General features: G+C 53.0%; 1 protein-coding gene across 2 annotated transcripts in view; it reads right to left on the bottom strand.

The window, feature by feature from the left end:
* Positions 1 to 18416, bottom strand: part of PLLP (plasmolipin) — a 41446-nt gene that overhangs the window by 2066 nt on the left and 20964 nt on the right. For both annotated transcript variants that reach the window (XM_079908755.1, XM_079908754.1), the window contains 2 exons: positions 2372 to 2545; positions 215 to 337 (listed from right to left, as the gene is read on the bottom strand). In XM_079908755.1, the coding sequence (XP_079764881.1) occupies positions 215 to 337; positions 2372 to 2545 (297 nt within the window). The remainder of the gene's footprint in view (positions 1 to 214; positions 338 to 2371; positions 2546 to 18416) is intronic.

Raw genomic sequence — 18416 nt, 5'->3', positions numbered from 1 at the left:
TTCATTTGTGCCACCCAGGTATTTCCCAAGCATTCTGGTTCCTCGGGGTTTTGCTGTTAATTATGGAAAACTGAGCCCACTGAGAGGAGGGTAATTCAGCACGTGGCAGGTGCCTGGCCTGGGACCAGGGAGCAGTGAGAGTCCAGGGGCCCAGACCTTGCTTTGGCCCGTCTCCCCTGTAACTGCCGAGGGTGCCCCAGGGAACCATACTCACGGAGGCAGCTGCACGCTGGTTGTACTGCCGGGTGCCCTTCAGGGACGTCAGTTCAACCGAAGCAGAGCAGGTGATGAAGGCCGTGATGTAGAGAACGGTGGCGCCCACATTAAATATCATTAACTGGGGGTAGGTGGGGGAGAGAAGTCTTAAGACGTGAGACACTTCCGGTAACTGTCAACCTCCTGGTCCCCACGAGCACATCCCTTTAGTAGCCAGAACAGGGGCTGGGGCTCAAGGATGGAGACACGTGGGTCTTTCCCTCTAAAAAGGCCTCAAGAGACAGCAGTCTACACAGGGTCAGCCTGGAGGCCATATGAGCAGGGAACGTAGACATACCGAAGGCTGAGAGATGGCGGGGGGGGGGGGGGGGGGGGTGGGGGGGGGGGCGGGTTGTGGAGGGGCTGCTAAAGTGACCTGGTCAGGACAGCAACAGTTCCACAAGGCAAAACCCATTCCTGATGGCAAGAGACCAAAGCAAGCCTGTCTCTGAGTGCACCAGCTGAACCCGGGGCCTGCTTGTGTTGGCTCCCAGCCAGGCCCGGCCCTCCCTGTTGTCCGAGGACTTGGCTCTGAGGCTGACCCGTGCGGCGGGGGCGTGGGTGGTGGTGCCTCATGTCCCTCTCTGCCCTCAGTGGGAAGAACCTATGTCTGCCTTTCGGCCACATCCTAGGCTCTAGGCCCCATGTCAAATGCCAGGGTGAGGACCCGTAAGCCAGGCTGGCAAGGAAGGGTCCTGGGCTGACAACCAGGCCCAGGTCCCATTCCCCCAGCGCTTGGCCCCCGGAGCCAGTTGACACTTAGCAGAGATCGCAAACTGGTGGCCCTCAGGCATGTTTGGCTCATCCCATAGATTTTTTAAAAATATTACGTTTTAAATTTGATTTCATACGAAAACTTTAAGATCGCATATAAAACTTGCAATCTTAAAATATCAAGATTTGGCACTTGCACTCCCACTAACAACAGAGCTGAGTAGAGGCGGCTTCCTATGGACAGATGGGTGCGGGTTCTTCAGAACCCCTCCTGACCTATTTGACCCACGCCTCTTACCTGTGCCCGGAAGGGGGCTTGTAGCCCCTATCCCAGAAAAGCCCAATTTGGCAATCATAATTCAGCCTCCTCTAGGAGGGTGAGACACTGCCTTTGCCATCATGGCCTGGGAAAGGAGCCTCCTTCCATCAGCAGCTGTGGCTGGGCCCCAGATCTGTGCTAAGAGACACCAAGGCCCCTCCATCTCCGGGGATGTCTTTCTTCAAGGCTCCTAGGACACGAGGCAGGGGCTGGACCCTAGCCAGGAAGTCAGGCCGCCCCCTCCTCATGCCAGGATCTTCCCTCCAAGCCCAGTGCCCGCCGCAAACACCACCTGGCTCCTGCCAGTGATGTCAAGATCTAACAAACACGGTCTGTCTTGAGGATGACTCACGTTTCCTCAGCTTCAAAAGTCATTGAATTGCAAACAATGCTGCCTAGTCCCAGCTTTGCTTGTCTTACAATCATGTGCCTCTCTTGCCTCTCTCTGCTCACTGAAAGCCTCAGACCCCAGCTGCAGGGGTTTTCCGGGTCAGAGAAAAAAGCCCTAGCAGCTTTCTCTGTGTCTGGCCAGGGTACTTCCTATGGACACTCACAGCTCTGTGTCCTAAGGAGACTGACCCGGGCAACCCGGGACACCATCCTCTGCCAGGCTGCAGGGGCCTCACCCTGCAGACAGCGGGGTGCGGGGGGTGAGATGGCACGTTGAGCCCTGCACACACCGGGCCCAGCCTCGGTGATTCCTGCCAGCTCAGCCCAACCTCCAGGCCCAGGGCTGCCAGTCAGAACCCACAGATTCAAATCCCCACTGCCCCCCAAAAGGAAAAATACTTTCAAGATCCCAAATGGCCTCCAGTCTCTCCATTCAACAGCCCCTCACTTCTACTCCCTTCGTGGGAGAAAGTCAAGCCTAAGTTCTCCTGGATTCATGGCTCTCAGTGCTCAGAAAAACTGGACACCTGAACCACCAATCCTCCCTCCCCGACCCAGAGCTACAGGCCAGCGAGGACTTCAGCCAACCCCCACCTGCCACTTCTCATTTAGGGAAGGCTGCATTGTCACAGCTACACCCAGAGGCAGAGGGGTCACCCTGGACCCACCCCCAGGGTTCCTACCCAGACTCACCACCAGCGGCCAAGGCACCATGTATAGCTTCATGTGCAGCTGAAACAGGTAGAGGATGAAGAAGACGATTGTCACCAGCCAGAGGAAGACAGCGACAAACATCACCCAGCCATAGGCCGGGTACAGGTGGTACGAGGTGTCGGCAATCAGGGCCCACACCAGCAGCCCCAGCACCTGGAGGGAGCGAGACAGGGCCAGCGTCTCCCAGAGCCCCCAGCGCTCAGGCTGGAGGCCACAGACCAGAGGCTTCCAGGCCTTTGCCATGGGGCGCCCTCTTCAGGACACATTTCTCATTTGCCCAAGAAAAATTTATTTGGCTCCTACTGCATACCAATACATACCAAGCCCTTGCCTGGTAACGTACTCCTTTCAGATCTCAGCTAAAATGTTATGTGCTCCAGGGCACCTTCCCTGCTCCTCCAGTCTGGGTTCCAGAACTCTCTTCTGTGCTCACATGGCCCCCCAGGCACCCACCACCCAAGACTGTAATTCTATTTCCTGCCCCAGACTGGAAGCCACAGCAGCAGTGCCTTCCACCCTGCTGCCTCCAGGGTGAGACCCCTGCAGCCCCAGAGGGGTGGTGTCCCAAGCTTGCCCAGTTCCCCACGGGCAAGACAATGACTGTCCCATTCATAGGTGCATCTCAGCACCCAGTACAGGACCCGAGCTTGGTCAGGAACTTAGTAAAAGGCTCTGAAAGAAAGATGAAGTCACCAGCACATCCCTGAAGGAGGGACACACAAGCACAGAGTCCCAGAGGTACGGTGACCTCTGCCTGGTGCCCTACCAAGCCCCTTCCACCCCCAGCTTCTCCGACTCTCCTAATTGCGCCTCAATACAGGTGTTACCATCCCCACCTTACAGGTGAAACTGGGCCTCAGAAAAGCAAAAGGACCTATCACGCCATTCCTATGTGGCAGGGTGAGCCCCAACATCCCTGTAGTGTGTGTAGCGGCTGACAGCATGGCCTCCGGAGCCAAGTGCCTGATTTAAAACGCACTCCCCTTACCAGCTGTGTGACACTGGGTAAGCTCACAACCACTCTGTGCTCTGGACACATCACCTGTCACATGAGTATAAAGAGCATACCTACCTCATAGGTTCAGGACCCATGGGGGTTTGTATACATAAACGAACAATTCCAGCTGGGGACGCTGTGCTGCAGGGAATTTTACACGGGTAGGTTGGCTGAACCCCTCATGACCTCGTGGGGAACTTGGCAGGGTGGTACCTCACTTGTGGCCATCCTAGCCTCCCCCAAGCCTCTCCTGGCCCCTTCCCTGCTGGCTGAGACCCCACAGGCCAGCACGTCCTCCTTCACCACAAGGGCATTCTCCAGAATCCCTGGCCGGCAGCAGGCCTCGGGACTGGCCGCTGAGGGAGGGAGGATCAACTGGGGGGCTGTGGAGAAAGGCTGCTTTGCTGATGAAGACACAGAGAAAGCTGTCACTCTTCTTCCCATGGACAGTGTGTGACACCAAGGCTCCCAGTGACCTTGCCACCGTCTCAAGGATGAGCCAACCATCAGTTGGATCACAGGGAAGTGGCTCAGGAGCGAAACCCACCTCTGCTGCTGGTTTGGGGGATAGAAAGTCCCCCCGCCACAAGCTCCTAGACCAGACACGGGAGAGCTGTCACTCACCCCAGAGCAGCCAGAATGGGTGCCTGCCAGGCACCCCACCGAAGCACCCCTGCCAAGGACCAAAAGGGAAGTTTCTGTATCGATCTCCCTACACCTGTGGGGTCAGGGCAGGAATAAGCCTAGCTGAGGCCGGGCATCCAGCAGCCCCTGTGACGACTTTCCTTTCTCCCCACCACCTGGAAGTGAGAGGTGGAGCCCTGGGCTTAGGAGTCAGGAGCTGGGATTTCATCCTGCCTGGGCTATGGGACACCAGGCAAGTGCCTTCCCGCTCTGTGCGGCTCACCAGGGCAACTCGCGTCCGCCTGCTAGAACGCAGGCCCCCGAGGAATCCTTCTTTGGTCATCGCTGTGTCTCCAGTGCCCGGCAGTGCCTGGCGCATAGACCTGCTCGATAAACACATGCTCAAGAGGTAACTGGCCTCTGTTTCCTTATCCAGGAAACAGAGGTCAGACCCCTGCCCCCGACAGGTGCTGTGTGTCACAAGAGGACGCAGGGGTGAATCGGTGAATGTGCTCCCAGCCCTGCCTCCCTCCACCCAGGGGTGGGAGTGGGAGACTCGGGAAAGCGCCCACTCCCCCCTCTCTCCAGATTTTTGCACCTGCTCCTCCTCCCGTTCCGGGGTGGGGGGGTGAGACCCCAGGGACGCCCACCCCACACTGCACCCTGCCAGCCTCCCCTGCCCTACCTCTAGCCTCTAGTGCTCTCCTCTAGCCACCACCAACAGGCTGGGTGGCCCATGGGGCCCAGTTTGCAGGCGAGGAAGGTGGGACAGGTAACAGGGCCTTGAGGGCAGTCACACCGCTGGGGGCACAGCCCTGACCCATGAGGACCCAGAGTGCGGGTGTCTCAGCACAGCCCCCCAACCACCCAACCTTAGGACACCCTGCCTGAAACAGACACATCGGTGGGCAAGAGCCCCCAGGGCTGGGGGAGGGTCACTGTTACAAAGGAGGACAGACACTCCCAAAGCAGGACGCAGGACCCTCCCAGGGGAGGACTGAGCGTCAGGGGCAGACAATTATCTCCTCACTTAAAGCAGGGTCCTTACAGGCCTCCATGCCATCGTGTTGCCTGGTTCCAACTATCTGAAAGGAAGTTAGAAAATGCGGTGAACTGAAAAATCAAGAAAGGATCGATCTGGGTTTACACTAACGTACACTTATCAATTGTTGGTGTATTACTCATGGGCTTGGTCACAATAACCACATAACGCCCTCCAGCTGTGTGCCAGGCCGCAGGTAAGCACCTTCCCTTTTATTTCACTGACTTCCCCAAACCCTCTCATTAGTCAGTATTATGTGTTATCCCCATTTTCCAAACAGGAGCTCAGAGGAAAATGAGTCATCTACGGCCACCCGTGGGGAAAGGGCAGGGCAGCATTTGAACCCAGATCTGTCGTTCTCTGGACCCTGGGCTACTGAGAGTTACTTAGTGATGTATAAAAAATGAGGACACTTCGCTGGCTCCGAGGGGGCAGGCCCCGCAGGCATCCAGGCTCTCTGGTCTCTGCCTCGCCCTCCTGCCCAGCCCTGATTTCCGGATCAGCAAGCGCAGCCTGAGAGACAAAGCTGCTGCATAAGCAGTGGGAATTTCTGGTTCCTTCTGGCCTTGCTGCCCAGGGAGCCGCCTTGGTTTCTGCCCTCCCCCACCTCAACCAGACAGACTGGTTTTTCCCGTCCCCTCACCCCAGCCCCAAGAATCTACAGGAAGTGCCCCAGCCCAGGACAGGGCACCCCTACACGTGTTGACCCTCTGCTGGCCGGGGTGGCCCTGCATGGGGAGCTGGGCCCAGGCCTCATCTCCAGAAGCTGCAGGAGCTGCTGGACCCCTCCCTCCTGCTGTGGACCCACCGTCTAGCTGGAAGAGGCCAGAGGACTTGTCTTATAGTCCAGTACAGAACAGTAAACCCCACTGTGCAGGGGGAGGGCAGTAGGGTGACGAGGGTGGAGAGCAAGGCAGGAGGCCCCACCTCTGCCACCTGCACACAGGGCTTCACCCAGGCCCTCGTGCAATTCTGACACCCTCTCTGACCACAGGCCTTGCCGTGTGCATCCCTCTGGGTTCACTCATTCAACAAATATCTGTTGAGCACCTACCACTGTGTGTGTGAGCCAAAACATGAAAAGCCCTGCTCTCCTGGCGGGGGACAGCGGGGCGGGTAGCAGATAAAAACCCAATACATGAGGGAAACGCAGGATACGTGCTGTGGGGGAAAATCCAGCTGAGAAGGATAAAAAGGCCAAGAAAGATCTCACTAGGACACGTGAGCATGCGAGAGGTGAAGGGAGGGAGCCATGTGGCGAAGAACAGAACTCTGTGCCTTTACCTCCGGGGGTCCCTGTCTCTTGCCTACGTGTTCATCTGTCCCCATGTTTCTCCATGGGGGTCCACACATGTATCTGTGTGTCTTACTCTTAAAGACAGACACACACAAATACACATACATACACAGAACCAAACCTCATCCCCTCGGTCCTTCCAAACTCTCTGAGGCCCCAGCAACACCTCCTCAGGCATGCACTGCAGATAAACAAAGAGAAAGGTCTGGAAATCTTGAAGGAAAAAAACAAACAAACCCTGTCTTCCTGAAAACCTAAAGATTTCTGATTAGGGGTTTTCTCTTTAAATGATGGCTGTCAAAAAGGTCACATTCAAGAAATATAAGAAAAAAAAAGGTCTCATTCACACATGCCCCAGGACCTTTGCACCTCCAAACAAAAATTTCTCAACGACTGGATAACAGAGATATTTTTGTTAAAAGCAACTGCAGGGCCAGAGAGGAGAGGGATTAGTCACAAATGCCTGACCAAGAGGCATTCCTCAGTTAGGGTGGGCCCCAATCCAGGGACTGGAGTTCTTATAAGAGGGAAACTGGACAAAGAGACACAGAGGGAGAACACCATGTGAAGATGGAGGCAGAGATTAGAGTGACGTGTCTCCAAGCCAAGGAACACAAAGGATTGCTGGCAACCACCAGAAGCTAGGAGAGAGGCATGGAACAGACTCTCCTTCAGAGCCTCCAGAAGGAACCAACCTTGCCAGCACCTTGATTTTGAACTTCTAATACTGTGAGACAATAAATTCTTGTTCTATTTTTAGCCACACCACGTGGCATGTGGGATCTTACATGAGATCAAACCCATGCCCCCCTGAAGTGGAAGCATGGAGTCTTTAACCACTGGACCGCCAAGGAAGTCCCTCTGTTTTTTGGTGGGGTTTTTTTTGTGTGTTTTTTTTTTTTGCGGTACGTGGGCCTCTCACTGTTGTAGCCTCTCCCGTTGCAAAGCACAGGCTCACGGGCCCAGCCGCTTCGCAGCATGTGGGATCTTCCCAGACCAGGGCACGAACCCGTGTCCCCTGCATCGGCAAGCGGACTCTCAACCACTGCGCCACCAGGGAAGCCCCTTGTTATGTTTTTTAGGCAACCTAGTTTGTGGCATTTTGTTATGGCAGCTGTAGGAAACGAATACATCTTTCTTAGCTACTCTTTGAGTCTACGAATGGCTGTTATGATCTGATTTAACTGGGGGATGTTGGCATTAACTCTAATGGAAAGGTGGTCTACTAACTCCCTGGGTTCAAGCTCTGGCCCTGCCAACTTACTAGCTGTGTGACCTCGGGCAAGTTGCTGAACCACTCTGTGCCTCAGTGTCCTTATATTCAAAATGTGCCTACCTCACAGGGTAGATGTAAATGAAGTAATATATGTAAGGTACTTAGACCAATGCCCAACATAGGCTTAACACTCTCCGTGCTCTAATGTTATCACTCTGAGAGGTTAGAACATGGGTTTCCCGATCCATTCTCTGTGGCTGGTTTCCTGTAGTAGTAATAGTGTGTGCAGTTCCTAGGGGTGTGAGGCCTTGGAAAAATAATGCATCTAATAAGCACCAGGCACAGTTCCTGGCAGATAAGGGTCCTCAGCCAGTGGGGCCCCGCCCACCTTCCAGATAAGGCAGCTGGGCTTATCCAAAGAAAGGGCGGTGCGCAGGTGGTAGGGAGCAGAACCCAGTCCAGCCACCCCCCAGGACACCTCTTGCAGCTACTCTCCCTCCACTCCTCACAGGCTAAGGGTCCCTGGGCAGAACACTTCACCCCTTTAGACCTCAGTCTTCCCCCCTGTACAATGGGAGCAGGGAGGTCTGCTCAGTGTTCTCCAAGGATCCCCTAAGTCTGAGGCCTGACACTCCTCAACACAGGGCTCCTCCAGCGGGGCCCCCAGCCTTCCCTCCCTTGTACTTACTGGAGGGACTCCACCAATCCCATGAGCACTTGGCTAACTCCTCTCCCGCCCAAAGATGGTCACGCCAACTCTCCTTTTAATCCTCTCCACCTCCTGGGCTGAGTTAGACCCTTGTAGATTTGGCGTGGTCTTAGAAGAGGCACCTAACCTTTCTGGTTTGTTTCTTCATCTGACACGTGAGGCGGTTGGACAAGTACACCTCTCCTGGTCACCTCATAGGTGTGTCATGCAAGTAAAATACTGTAAAGGAAAAAGTGAAAAGTTGTAGAAGTTGTGAGTGGCTAGGAGGGCTGTTTGACAGCTTAGAGGGAGTAAACCCCACAGCGCAGCGTCCATGCGGGGGACAAAACCTCAGTGCCTGGAGGCTGACGTTAGGGTTTTAAACTCAGCAGCCGTCAAGGCACACAGGTCACAGAAGTGACTAAGGTGGCCCGGGGAGGTCTGTGGAGCTGCGAGCAGCCTGCCAGAACTTAGTTCCCCAGCCAGGGATTGAACACATGCCCCCTGTACTGGAAGCTCAGAGTCTTAACCACTGGACCACCAGGGCAGTCCCAAGAACTTCTGATTTTCCAGGAGACGTTAGAAATCCGAATATCTACGTGAAATCTTCAGCTTTTCAAACATTGGCGATGAAACCAAATGTTTTAGAAACAATCTGAGGGCAGGGCCCATCCAAGAGCCCCCAGGACTCCCTTCTCCCCACTGCACCATCCAGAAAACTGCGGCCCAGGGGACCACGTGAACCCTTCCCGGGGTTCCCCCTCACAGGGACACATCTGGGCAGCTGAGGACACTCAGAACTTGGCCTGACCAGGCCCATACTCCACCCCCGCCCTGGCCCTTCTCCCTACAGTGAAAGGGACTTTATGGGGACAAAAAGCCACCCATTGTGTCCCAGGAGACAAAGGCGCAGGGGACAGAGGCTCCGGGTGCCTGCGTGGCCACAACAACTCCACACACCACCTCCTTCCTCCCTGTGCAGAGGGGCTGGGCTCTAGGGAAAGGCTCCTTGGAATTCCCGCTCTGTACACTACGAGCCTTCGAGAATCCTAGGCCATCACACCCCAGCTCTACAGGAGGTGCGAGGGCATTCAGAACCCAGCCCGAGCCAAGTGACCCGGTCCCGGGTGGTATTTAACTCGGCCAAGCCTCCCTTTTGTTACCTGAAAAGCAGGCACGTGAGTTACCAAATCGAGTCATTGAACAAACTCTCCCGAGGGCCCGCTCTCTGCCAGGCACTGTTATAGGCCCCGGAAGTGCAGCGGGGAGCCAGGCAACCAGGGTCCCCACCCACGAGCACCCCGCTCCCAGCTTGGGCTGCCATGGAGGAGGAGGAGGATGGGAACACTGGCTCAGGGCCTGGTTCACCTCCAGGGCTTTCCAAATGCAGCCTTTATCACACTGCTTGTTATTCCTGAGTCCCCGAGTCTCAGAGCTAGAGATGAAAGAGACTTCTGCCCCCATGGCCCCACCGCCCCCAGAGCCCCTCATGAGGGGCTGCACGTCAAGAAGCCCACTGCCACCACTCTTCCTTTGGGGTCTCTCTCAGGGTTCTAGAAAAATCTTCCCAACATGAAGCTCAAGCTGCCTCCTGCCTACCCCCTTGCTGGTTCCCACTCTGCACTCTGGGGCCAGAGACTAAGCAGGTTCCCTCGACAGAGACGCATCCCCAAGGCATCCGCGAGGCCTTCCCTGGCTCCCAGAGCCAGCAGCAACGCACCCCCTGGGTGAGGTTCCAGGAATTAAGACCTGCTCACCTTCCTCCCTTGGGGGTCTCCTGGTCCTCCCCAGAAAGTCACCGGTGCCTCCCCAGCACTAAGACCCTTACGGCGACACAGAGCTTTCCCAGGAAGGCCTTAGTCCCCTTGAAAGCCCAGGTCAAGTCCAAATCCAGCCCCCGTCAGCGCTTCACTCCCAGGAAGCCCAACTCTCTCAAGTAGCACTTGGCCCATTTCACAGATGAGGAAAGCAAAGCTCTCGGAAGAGATGGACGTGGCCCAAGGTCATGCACTGTAAGGGTGGGGACAGTTCTGTGACCCAGTAGATAGAGACGCCCAGAAGAGGACAGAACTCCAAATTCCAGGAGGTAGGGACACTCCCTGGAGACTAATTTGTTTGCAGGGAGCATCACTGCCCCAGAGGCCACTGCCCCAGAGGCGGGAGCAGAGAAGGGGCAGGGGCAGTCCTTGAACCCTGGGTGGAGAGGGATGACAGAATCTTATGTTCTCAGCACCCCAGGCGGGTCCCCGTCCGGCTGTCAGCCTCCAGAGAGAGCTGGCTGCTGGGAGCATATGAACTTCATTAGCCCCATGAGGCCTGGCCTCTCTACCTGCTGAGGAACAGGGCTGGGGGGAGGGGCACCTAAAGTGAGGGTCTTCCTTATTCCCTGGACTTCCTTCCTCAGACACTAGCTCTAGTCCTGACTCTGTCACTAATGTTTGGGGTGACACTGAGCAAGCCCTACCCCATCTAAACTTCGAGGACAGACAAGTGATCCCATCTGACTAATCTCATACAGGCTGGCAGATCATCTGGTATCTGACCTCTCCGCTCCTAACTGAAGCTCAAACATCCCAGAACAGCCCCAGGTCTGTTCCCTAGCAACTGGGCCCTGCCTGACCTTCAGCCCCGGCCTTCCTGCTCTCACGTCTCCGTGAGACCCTGTGGTACCACCCTGTCCTCCCACCCCTTGGGCAAACAGGAGGGGCCAACTCAGCCCAACAGCAAAGGACCAGTTTATATCCAGGGCTGGGCTCACTGGACTGCCAAGGAAAACAGGCTCTCCCCCAACGCTCAGGTTCCAAATCGCCATGGGGACCAGGGCAGGACCCCCTGCAGCTCCCTCAGACCATCTAAGAGCAGGAAATCAGGGCATAATCCTCACTGAGTTCCACCACAAACAACTCACCAGCTGATAAGGAGTAACCAACACCTGGCCCTGATACTCCAACAGAAACTGAGAGCATCCACCACACGTGGACAGCTCTGCAGCCCTTACCTCTTTCCACTTACAGATGGTTAAGAAAAGGTCACCCAGCCAGTAACGCTGAACTCAAAGCCATTGCTTGCTGCTCTGTGATCCTGGGAGCTTTCCCCTCTTTGGGCCTGAGGGAGACTTCGAGTGCCATCTTCATAGCTTTTGCTGCACCCATAAATGACCTGTCCTATTGTTTTACCCACTATTTTCATTTATTTGAAAGATTTTTTTGATAAGTTATTCTATTTTTAAAATGCATGATATATATGACATGATAGGTAACAAAATGGTGCTTTTAGCATGTCTCCCTCTTCCCCTGATACTCAATTTCTTCCCTGGGGGCAACCAAGAGTGATTTCTCAAGTGTCTTGCCAAAGACTACCTAGGCATGCATGCACACACATACACTTCAGATAGGCGAGTGTGTATATTTATATAGCCTGTGTGTATTTCTCCCAGACAAACGACAGTATTCTACACACACAGGTTTTCACCTTGCATTTTGCACTTAACCATACAGCCTGGAGATTGTCCATCATTACACACATACAGAGCTGCCTTATTGTTTTCGTTGAGGGGTAAGAAGTTATCTTTTTACTAACTGTATCGTATGCCACTGCATAAATGTATCATAATTTATTTAACTAGTCCTCATTGATGAATGTGGATTTATCAAATAAGAATTTTAAGAAGAAACCTTTAAATCACTAAAAAGTAGAAAACCTGCATTATCTACCACAATAGAAGCTAACTATAAAATTAAATACAACAAAAATTAACAATATTAATACATCCCAGATAGATACAGTTGTCTTCCCAGGATCCAGAGCTCCAGTTTTAAATTTAAAAAGTGTTGGGAAGGCACTAAAGACACTTTAGCACCCAGATGAGGCTGTCTCCTCCAGCAATCTTCCAGGACTGTGATTGACTGTGGATGATACAACACTTTCCAAGCCCTACATGGGAGACTTTCTTTATTACCTCGAAGTGGGAAAGTCCTAACTCTGACACAGTTTCCAGAAGCCAGAAAGAAAAAAGGAAAGAAAACAAGAAATTCGGCAACATAAAAATAAGTCTTTCTGACCAAAAACAAAACAAGACAAACAAGCAAACAAAAAACACCATAAAAAAACAAACAAAAAAAATACCCTGAGCAAAGTCAAAAAACAAACTAGGGAAAAAATATTTGCAAATCATCTAGCACTCCTAGCAATTGACAGGGCAAAGACCAACAACTTAATAGAATGTGGAAAGAAGCAAACATACAAGGAAATGCAAATGGCTCTTAAACATATTTTTAAAAGTGAGGTTCTTTAACCTAACTCATAAGAGAAATGCAAAACAATGCTACCTTGACCTGCCATTTCGCCTGTCAGATGGGAGCTGTAGGGAACAGGCACTCTACGAGAAGGCTCACTGAGGGGCACAAATGTGACCCCTATGGAGGGCATCTGACAATCTCTAACAAAATCACTAACACACATAACCTGAGCCAGCGGTCCCCCTTCCAGAAATGTACCATACAGATGCGCCCAGTGGCTTGGGCAAGATCATTCACCGTGACAGTGTGGAACAGCAAGAGTGGAAACCCAAGTGTCTGTCAACAAAGGGACGGGCCACACAACTCGCACCACAGCTGCGGGATGGGCTGCTACAGAAGCCACAAGAGAAGCGATCACGCTTCAGGTACTGAGACGAAAGGACCTCCATGACACACTTTTAAGTGAAAAAGGAAAAGTGCAGAAGGATGTGTATAGCCTACAGCCCTGGAGTAAAGTGGGGAGAGGTGGGGACCTATAGCCACATTTGCAGATCTCCTTAAAGAAAGCCTAAAATGCTACACAGGAAACGGAGAAGAATGGGCATGGGGGAGGTCAACTCTAACCAAAGGGGACAGAGATTTTTCACTGTGCTCTTTCCCACTCTGTCTTATTCTAGACTGTTGTAAATACATTACCTATTAAAGAAATTAAGGAAATAAAAGATTAAAAAGAGAAAGATACGGGTAGCTCTATGTGCAATGATACAGAACATCCCTAGGTGTATTGCCAAGGGGGTAAAAGCATGGCGGGGCACAGGCAGAGTGCGCCTACCTGTGTTTTGATAGGGGTCATGTGTAGAAATAACTGCACTGACTCACCCTGGAATGCCACACCCATGATGCCTCGGGCAAGGGCGGGGGATGGGGATGGGAGGAGTGTCCCGACTGGGATGAGAGATTACATTTTCATTGATAACGCTTTGGACTGCTGGAACATTTTTGCCGTATGTCTGTATAATTTTTTCAAAGAATAAAAACAGGCCCATCAATAGAGAAATGGCTAAATGAGCTCGGGCCCTACCGTGACATCCTGGGATAGCCCGAAACAGGAAGGAGGCAGACAGCTCTGCATAACATGAAGAGATGCAGGTGCCCTGGGTGTGAGAAAAGCAACCGAACAAAGGATACAGAATAAAACCATCAATGTTTTTTAAAATGCACAGGAAAAAGAACTAGAAACACCCCAACACAGCAGTTCCCTTGGGGAGAGGGGTAGGGGATCCAAGAATAACTTTAGCCTTACCTGTAATAGGTTTTTGCTTTTTAAGGATAATGTGTCCATATATTGTTACATAATTATAAATTGATTCCAAACACTCCACACTCTCCTAGCCACAAAGTGGGGCGGGTAGGCGGAGCTAACAATACAGGCATTGTTTTGCTGGGTACAGTGGAGTAGGAAGGAAGGTGGGTAGCATGCAGGGCGGGGAATGCTGCCCTAAGGAGGCTGAACCCATGAAACTCAGTGCTATGGAAAACCCTGTGAGTCCCCAACACTGTGATCCCAATATGGCCAACCTCTGCTCACACCTCGCAGATCCCAACAACCCTGTCTAGCCAACCTGAAGGGCTGACTTTCAGCCTCTGCCCTGCCTCCAACCTGAAAAGGGGCTGCCATGCCTTGTGGGGCTGGAGAGAGTCAGGAATACCACAAGGAAAAACTTTCTCACACTCCCAGGTGCACAAGGATGGAGCAGGTAGCCTTTAGAGGGACTGAGCTCCCTGTCCCTGGAAGAATGCAAGCTCATGTTGAGGACACACCGAGGGGCCTTTGGGAGCAAGTATAAGAGGCCTAGGATTCTATGACCCTGTGAATCCTAACTGCCCTTCGTTCTAACATATACAGCGCTAAGCCCTTTGCAGGCATCAGCTTCCACATTCCTCACAATCCCACCATCACCATTTCACAGACAAGGAAACTGAGGCTCAGGGATATTAGGGAACTTGCCCAAGATGACAGAGCCAGGATTTGAACCCAAGGCTCTCTGCTTCCACCAATCCTCTCACCAGCACCCACGGATCACTGTGATCAAGTGGCAGGTGAGGCTTCTGATCTGCTTATTCATCTGCCAACTGGGAATCATGTGACCACCCCCAATCCCAGGAGATAGGGCAAGAGGGAAGGATAAAAGGTGCCAAACACAACTGCCCTACCGACACAGGCCATTCATATGGTTTCTATGTCCTGAGCCTCAAGGATGCCTTCTGACTGCTGGGCCTTTATACGAGGTATTCCAAGGTTCATCTGCTCTGCACCTCCTTACTACCCCTTCCACATAACTAAACCCTTCAGGGCCCACTTCCATTAGGAAGCCTTCCCTAGTGGCCCTGGCCCCTGATGAGTTCCCCTTCCTGAATTTCCTCTCCTTCCCGTCCAAAGCACCCTACCTCCCACATGTGATGAATTGGGAGATTGAGATTGACATATATACACTAATATGTATAAAATAGATAACTAATAAGAACCTGCTGTATTAAAAAAAAAAAAGCTTCCAGGTTTTTAATGACCAAGAGCTGTCTCTAGATCAAACTTGCCTGCTTCCATTTTTAGATGCTCTCTGCATAAATTCATGTTTCCCTTTTTGCCTAGGCTGCTAGGAAACTCAACAAAGAATTGACAGCCTTAAACTTGCGACAGATTCCGGATCTCCTTTTAGCTCTCTTTAAGTCAATCCCTACCCAACCCACACATACACCACCAACTTTTAAAAATATATTACGTTAACTCTTCCATCATATGTGACTTGATATCATATTCCATCTCATGTTCTTTCTGGAGCTAGATGGGGTTGGGGGAGCGATAAATCAGTGAACACTGAGGTTGGTTCTTCAGGACACATTTAATACTAAAATAAACAAAGAACACATCTTCTCAAGAAGCTGGGGCCTTTCTTCCTTCCCTTCCCACCGCCCTCCTCCCACATCTGGAACTCTTCACCAGATCCTGGGAAACAAAAGGGTCTGATGGAGAATTAGCTTTCACCTTCTCGTGTACTGCCTCCTCCAGGCAGCCTTCCCTGATCCCTCCACAGGTAGCTCATCCTTTGAGCTCACAGACAAAGAGCTTCTGGACAGCAGGCCCTGAGCCTGGGGTCTCCATCACTCCCACAACAGCACCACACCCAGTGCCCAGTAGGAGCCCAGAAGAGTGTGGTAATAGAGCACGGATCAGAAAAGTCAGGCCACTCAGGGCTTAGATCCCAGCTCTATCACTCTGTGAGCTCTTGGGCAGAGAACTGACCCCTAAGCCTCAGTTTCCTCACCTGAAAAGTGGAGCATAAGAGAATATGAAGCTCTTGCCAGAAGGCCTGGAGCTTAGTTTGCACCTGAGTGATGGGAGCTATGATGGCTTCCCAGAAGACGGGGTGCCTGTTGAGTGGAACCCTCCTTGTCTCAGACCCAGTGGAACTGTCCATTGCCAGAGAAACAGTTCAGGAAGCAGCTTCTCCCACAAGCCAATTGGTGAAGGCACTAAAAGGTGCAGGTCTTCAGAACTCTGAAGGGAGACCCCTGTCCCCCTTTCCCCGGGCCCCAAAAGCACTGCAGGGAGGGCAGAAGGAGGCCATCCCACTCACACTCAGTCCCTGGGAGTCTAAGTGCCAAGCTCCACCACAGCTCTCCAGGCCAGTCCTGCATTCCATGGACAGCTCAGTGTCTACATTTGCACGATGGGACCCAGATGCTCAGCCACGGGGACCCCCAAATCAGAGCCACAAGCCTCTGCCACAGGAAGCTACCCCAGTCCTTGCAGGCACAGCAGGACCTTCCTCTAGTTCCCCTTATTCCAAGTTTCATTGTTCAAATGCAAAAGGGGCTGATGCTCAGGTCCTGTCTACCGGGAGCTAACCCTGGGGACCCACCAGGCAGCCTCATCCTGCTCAGCCCAGCAGGGACCCCTCTGCTGTTCCAAAGCCCCTAAGGCTGTGAACAGAACATGGTCACCACTTCTCGCAAGGTATTCAAGCCTTCCGCTTCCGGCCACCCAGAAACAAGTGCTTCAGCTCCAGTGTAGGGGAGCAAAACTTGCCACCCCAAAATTCATCTCTTGGCATAATAATTTTAAGCTGCTGATCTAAGAAACAGCAGACATGGGAAAAACTGAAAACCAAGGTTTCTTACCCTTTTGTAAGAAACATTTACATGTGTAAGGGAAATCTCCATCTGTAAGGGTGTCTCCCTCACGGTACCAAGAGGTGGACCAAATCTCTAGAAACATATCATTGGAAAAAGTAACGACTTAAATCTGAATCACAATTGTTTACTGTGCTTTTCCTGCTCACCTCCCATAACTGGCTCCCCATCCTCAACATCCTCTTGTGTCTTTAGCTGAAGATGGTGTTTAAGGGGAGGGATTTGGCCATTTGGGGAGTTTCTCAGTTTTTCTGGGTCTTTCCCATGTGTACATGTGATTGAACTTTGATTTTCTCCTGTTAATCTCTCTCGTGTCAATTTAACTCTTAGACCAGCCGGAAGAACTAGACGGGTAGAGGAAAATTTCTTCCTCCCCTACACTGGCTAAACCAACCTGCTGGCTACTCTCCCCACTTCCCTTCCACTTCCCCACCCCAAGGCTTGCCCCGCACAGTGGCCCGCCCTTTGAACACCCTTTCCCTACCTCGGCCTCAGATTTCAGTGAAGTCCCTGCTCAAAAGTCACCTGTCCTCCATGAGCCTCCCTGGACTCAGAATTGATCATCCCTCTGCTCTGTCCTTTCCCACCCCTGGGACTGGGACTCCCTTCCTGCTTGGCTGCTGTACCCTTCACAACCACCCGGGAGCCTAGCGCTCAGCAGCGCTCCGGACAGGCTTTTCCTACCTGCAGATTTAAATTAGTCCCCAGTCGGGACCTCTCCCCCGCCCCGCCCCTCCCCTTCACAAAGAATCTGCCAGACTGCTCAGAGAGAAGTTAAAAATGTAGATTTCTGGGCTGTAGTGACTGAGATTCCAATTCCACATGTTTCCCGGGGGTGGGGACCAAGATCTACATTTTAAACCTCCGAGAGAGTCTGAGGCTGAGGTGGGGGAGGGGCCCCACAGGAAGAGATTTGAGGAATTCTGAAAGAGACACCTGGCCCAGGGGGAAGAATGCTCACCTGCGGTAAGGAGGGAGGTTTGGTCTCGGACCCTGCCTTCAGTCCTAAACCTGGCAGCCTAGCTAGGACCCAGCAGTGGGACAGCAGGAGGTGCCCTAATGCAAAATGGATCTTGGCCCACCTCCAATTCCCCCCTAGTCCTCTGAAAACGCACCAAGCCCCTCCCACAGGGCAGCCCCCAGCTTCCCGACTCGCACCAGAGGGTACCATGGGGAGAAAGCTAACACCTTCAAGCCTGAAATTGGTGTGTGGGGGGAGGGGTGTTCCCATCGATCGGCCTCGGCTGGGGTCTACAAAGGGTATTGGATATAGAGGTGTCCTGCCTCTGGCTTCCCACAAATCCCTCCCCCAGCGTTGGGCGCGGTATCTCGGCCCCAAGGGGCCCGTCAAACCGGCCGGAAACCGGCAGGTTACCCAGTGGAAGCCAGAAGGGCCGGGCTCCCGCGCGGGAGCCCATAGGGCCCTGCCGAAGGGTCTGTGCTGGACCGGATGTGCCCACTCGGTTAGACGAGGAGTGCTCTGGGGTGCAGCCACGGGGAGCCGCTGGGAGCTTGGCAGAGGGTCAGATGAGAGTGAACTTTGCCTCAGGCTGGTGCTGGAGGGCTGGGGGCTTAGTCCTGGCAGAGGGAGAGCCAGAGACGGGGAAACAGAGAGAGAGAGTGGCGCGCGGTGATTGTGGCTTTTGTGAGAGCTTCTGTGGGTGAGCTCTTGGTGACCACTTGGGAGGGAGTGATGGGGCGCTGAGGTGGGCACTCTGACATTGGTGCACC

Source organism: Stenella coeruleoalba (genome assembly GCF_951394435.1).
Source record: "Stenella coeruleoalba genome assembly, chromosome: 20".
NCBI lineage: Eukaryota > Metazoa > Chordata > Mammalia > Artiodactyla > Delphinidae > Stenella > Stenella coeruleoalba.
Note: the sequence above shows the minus strand (reverse complement) of the source record. Positions and strands in the feature narration are given on the sequence as shown.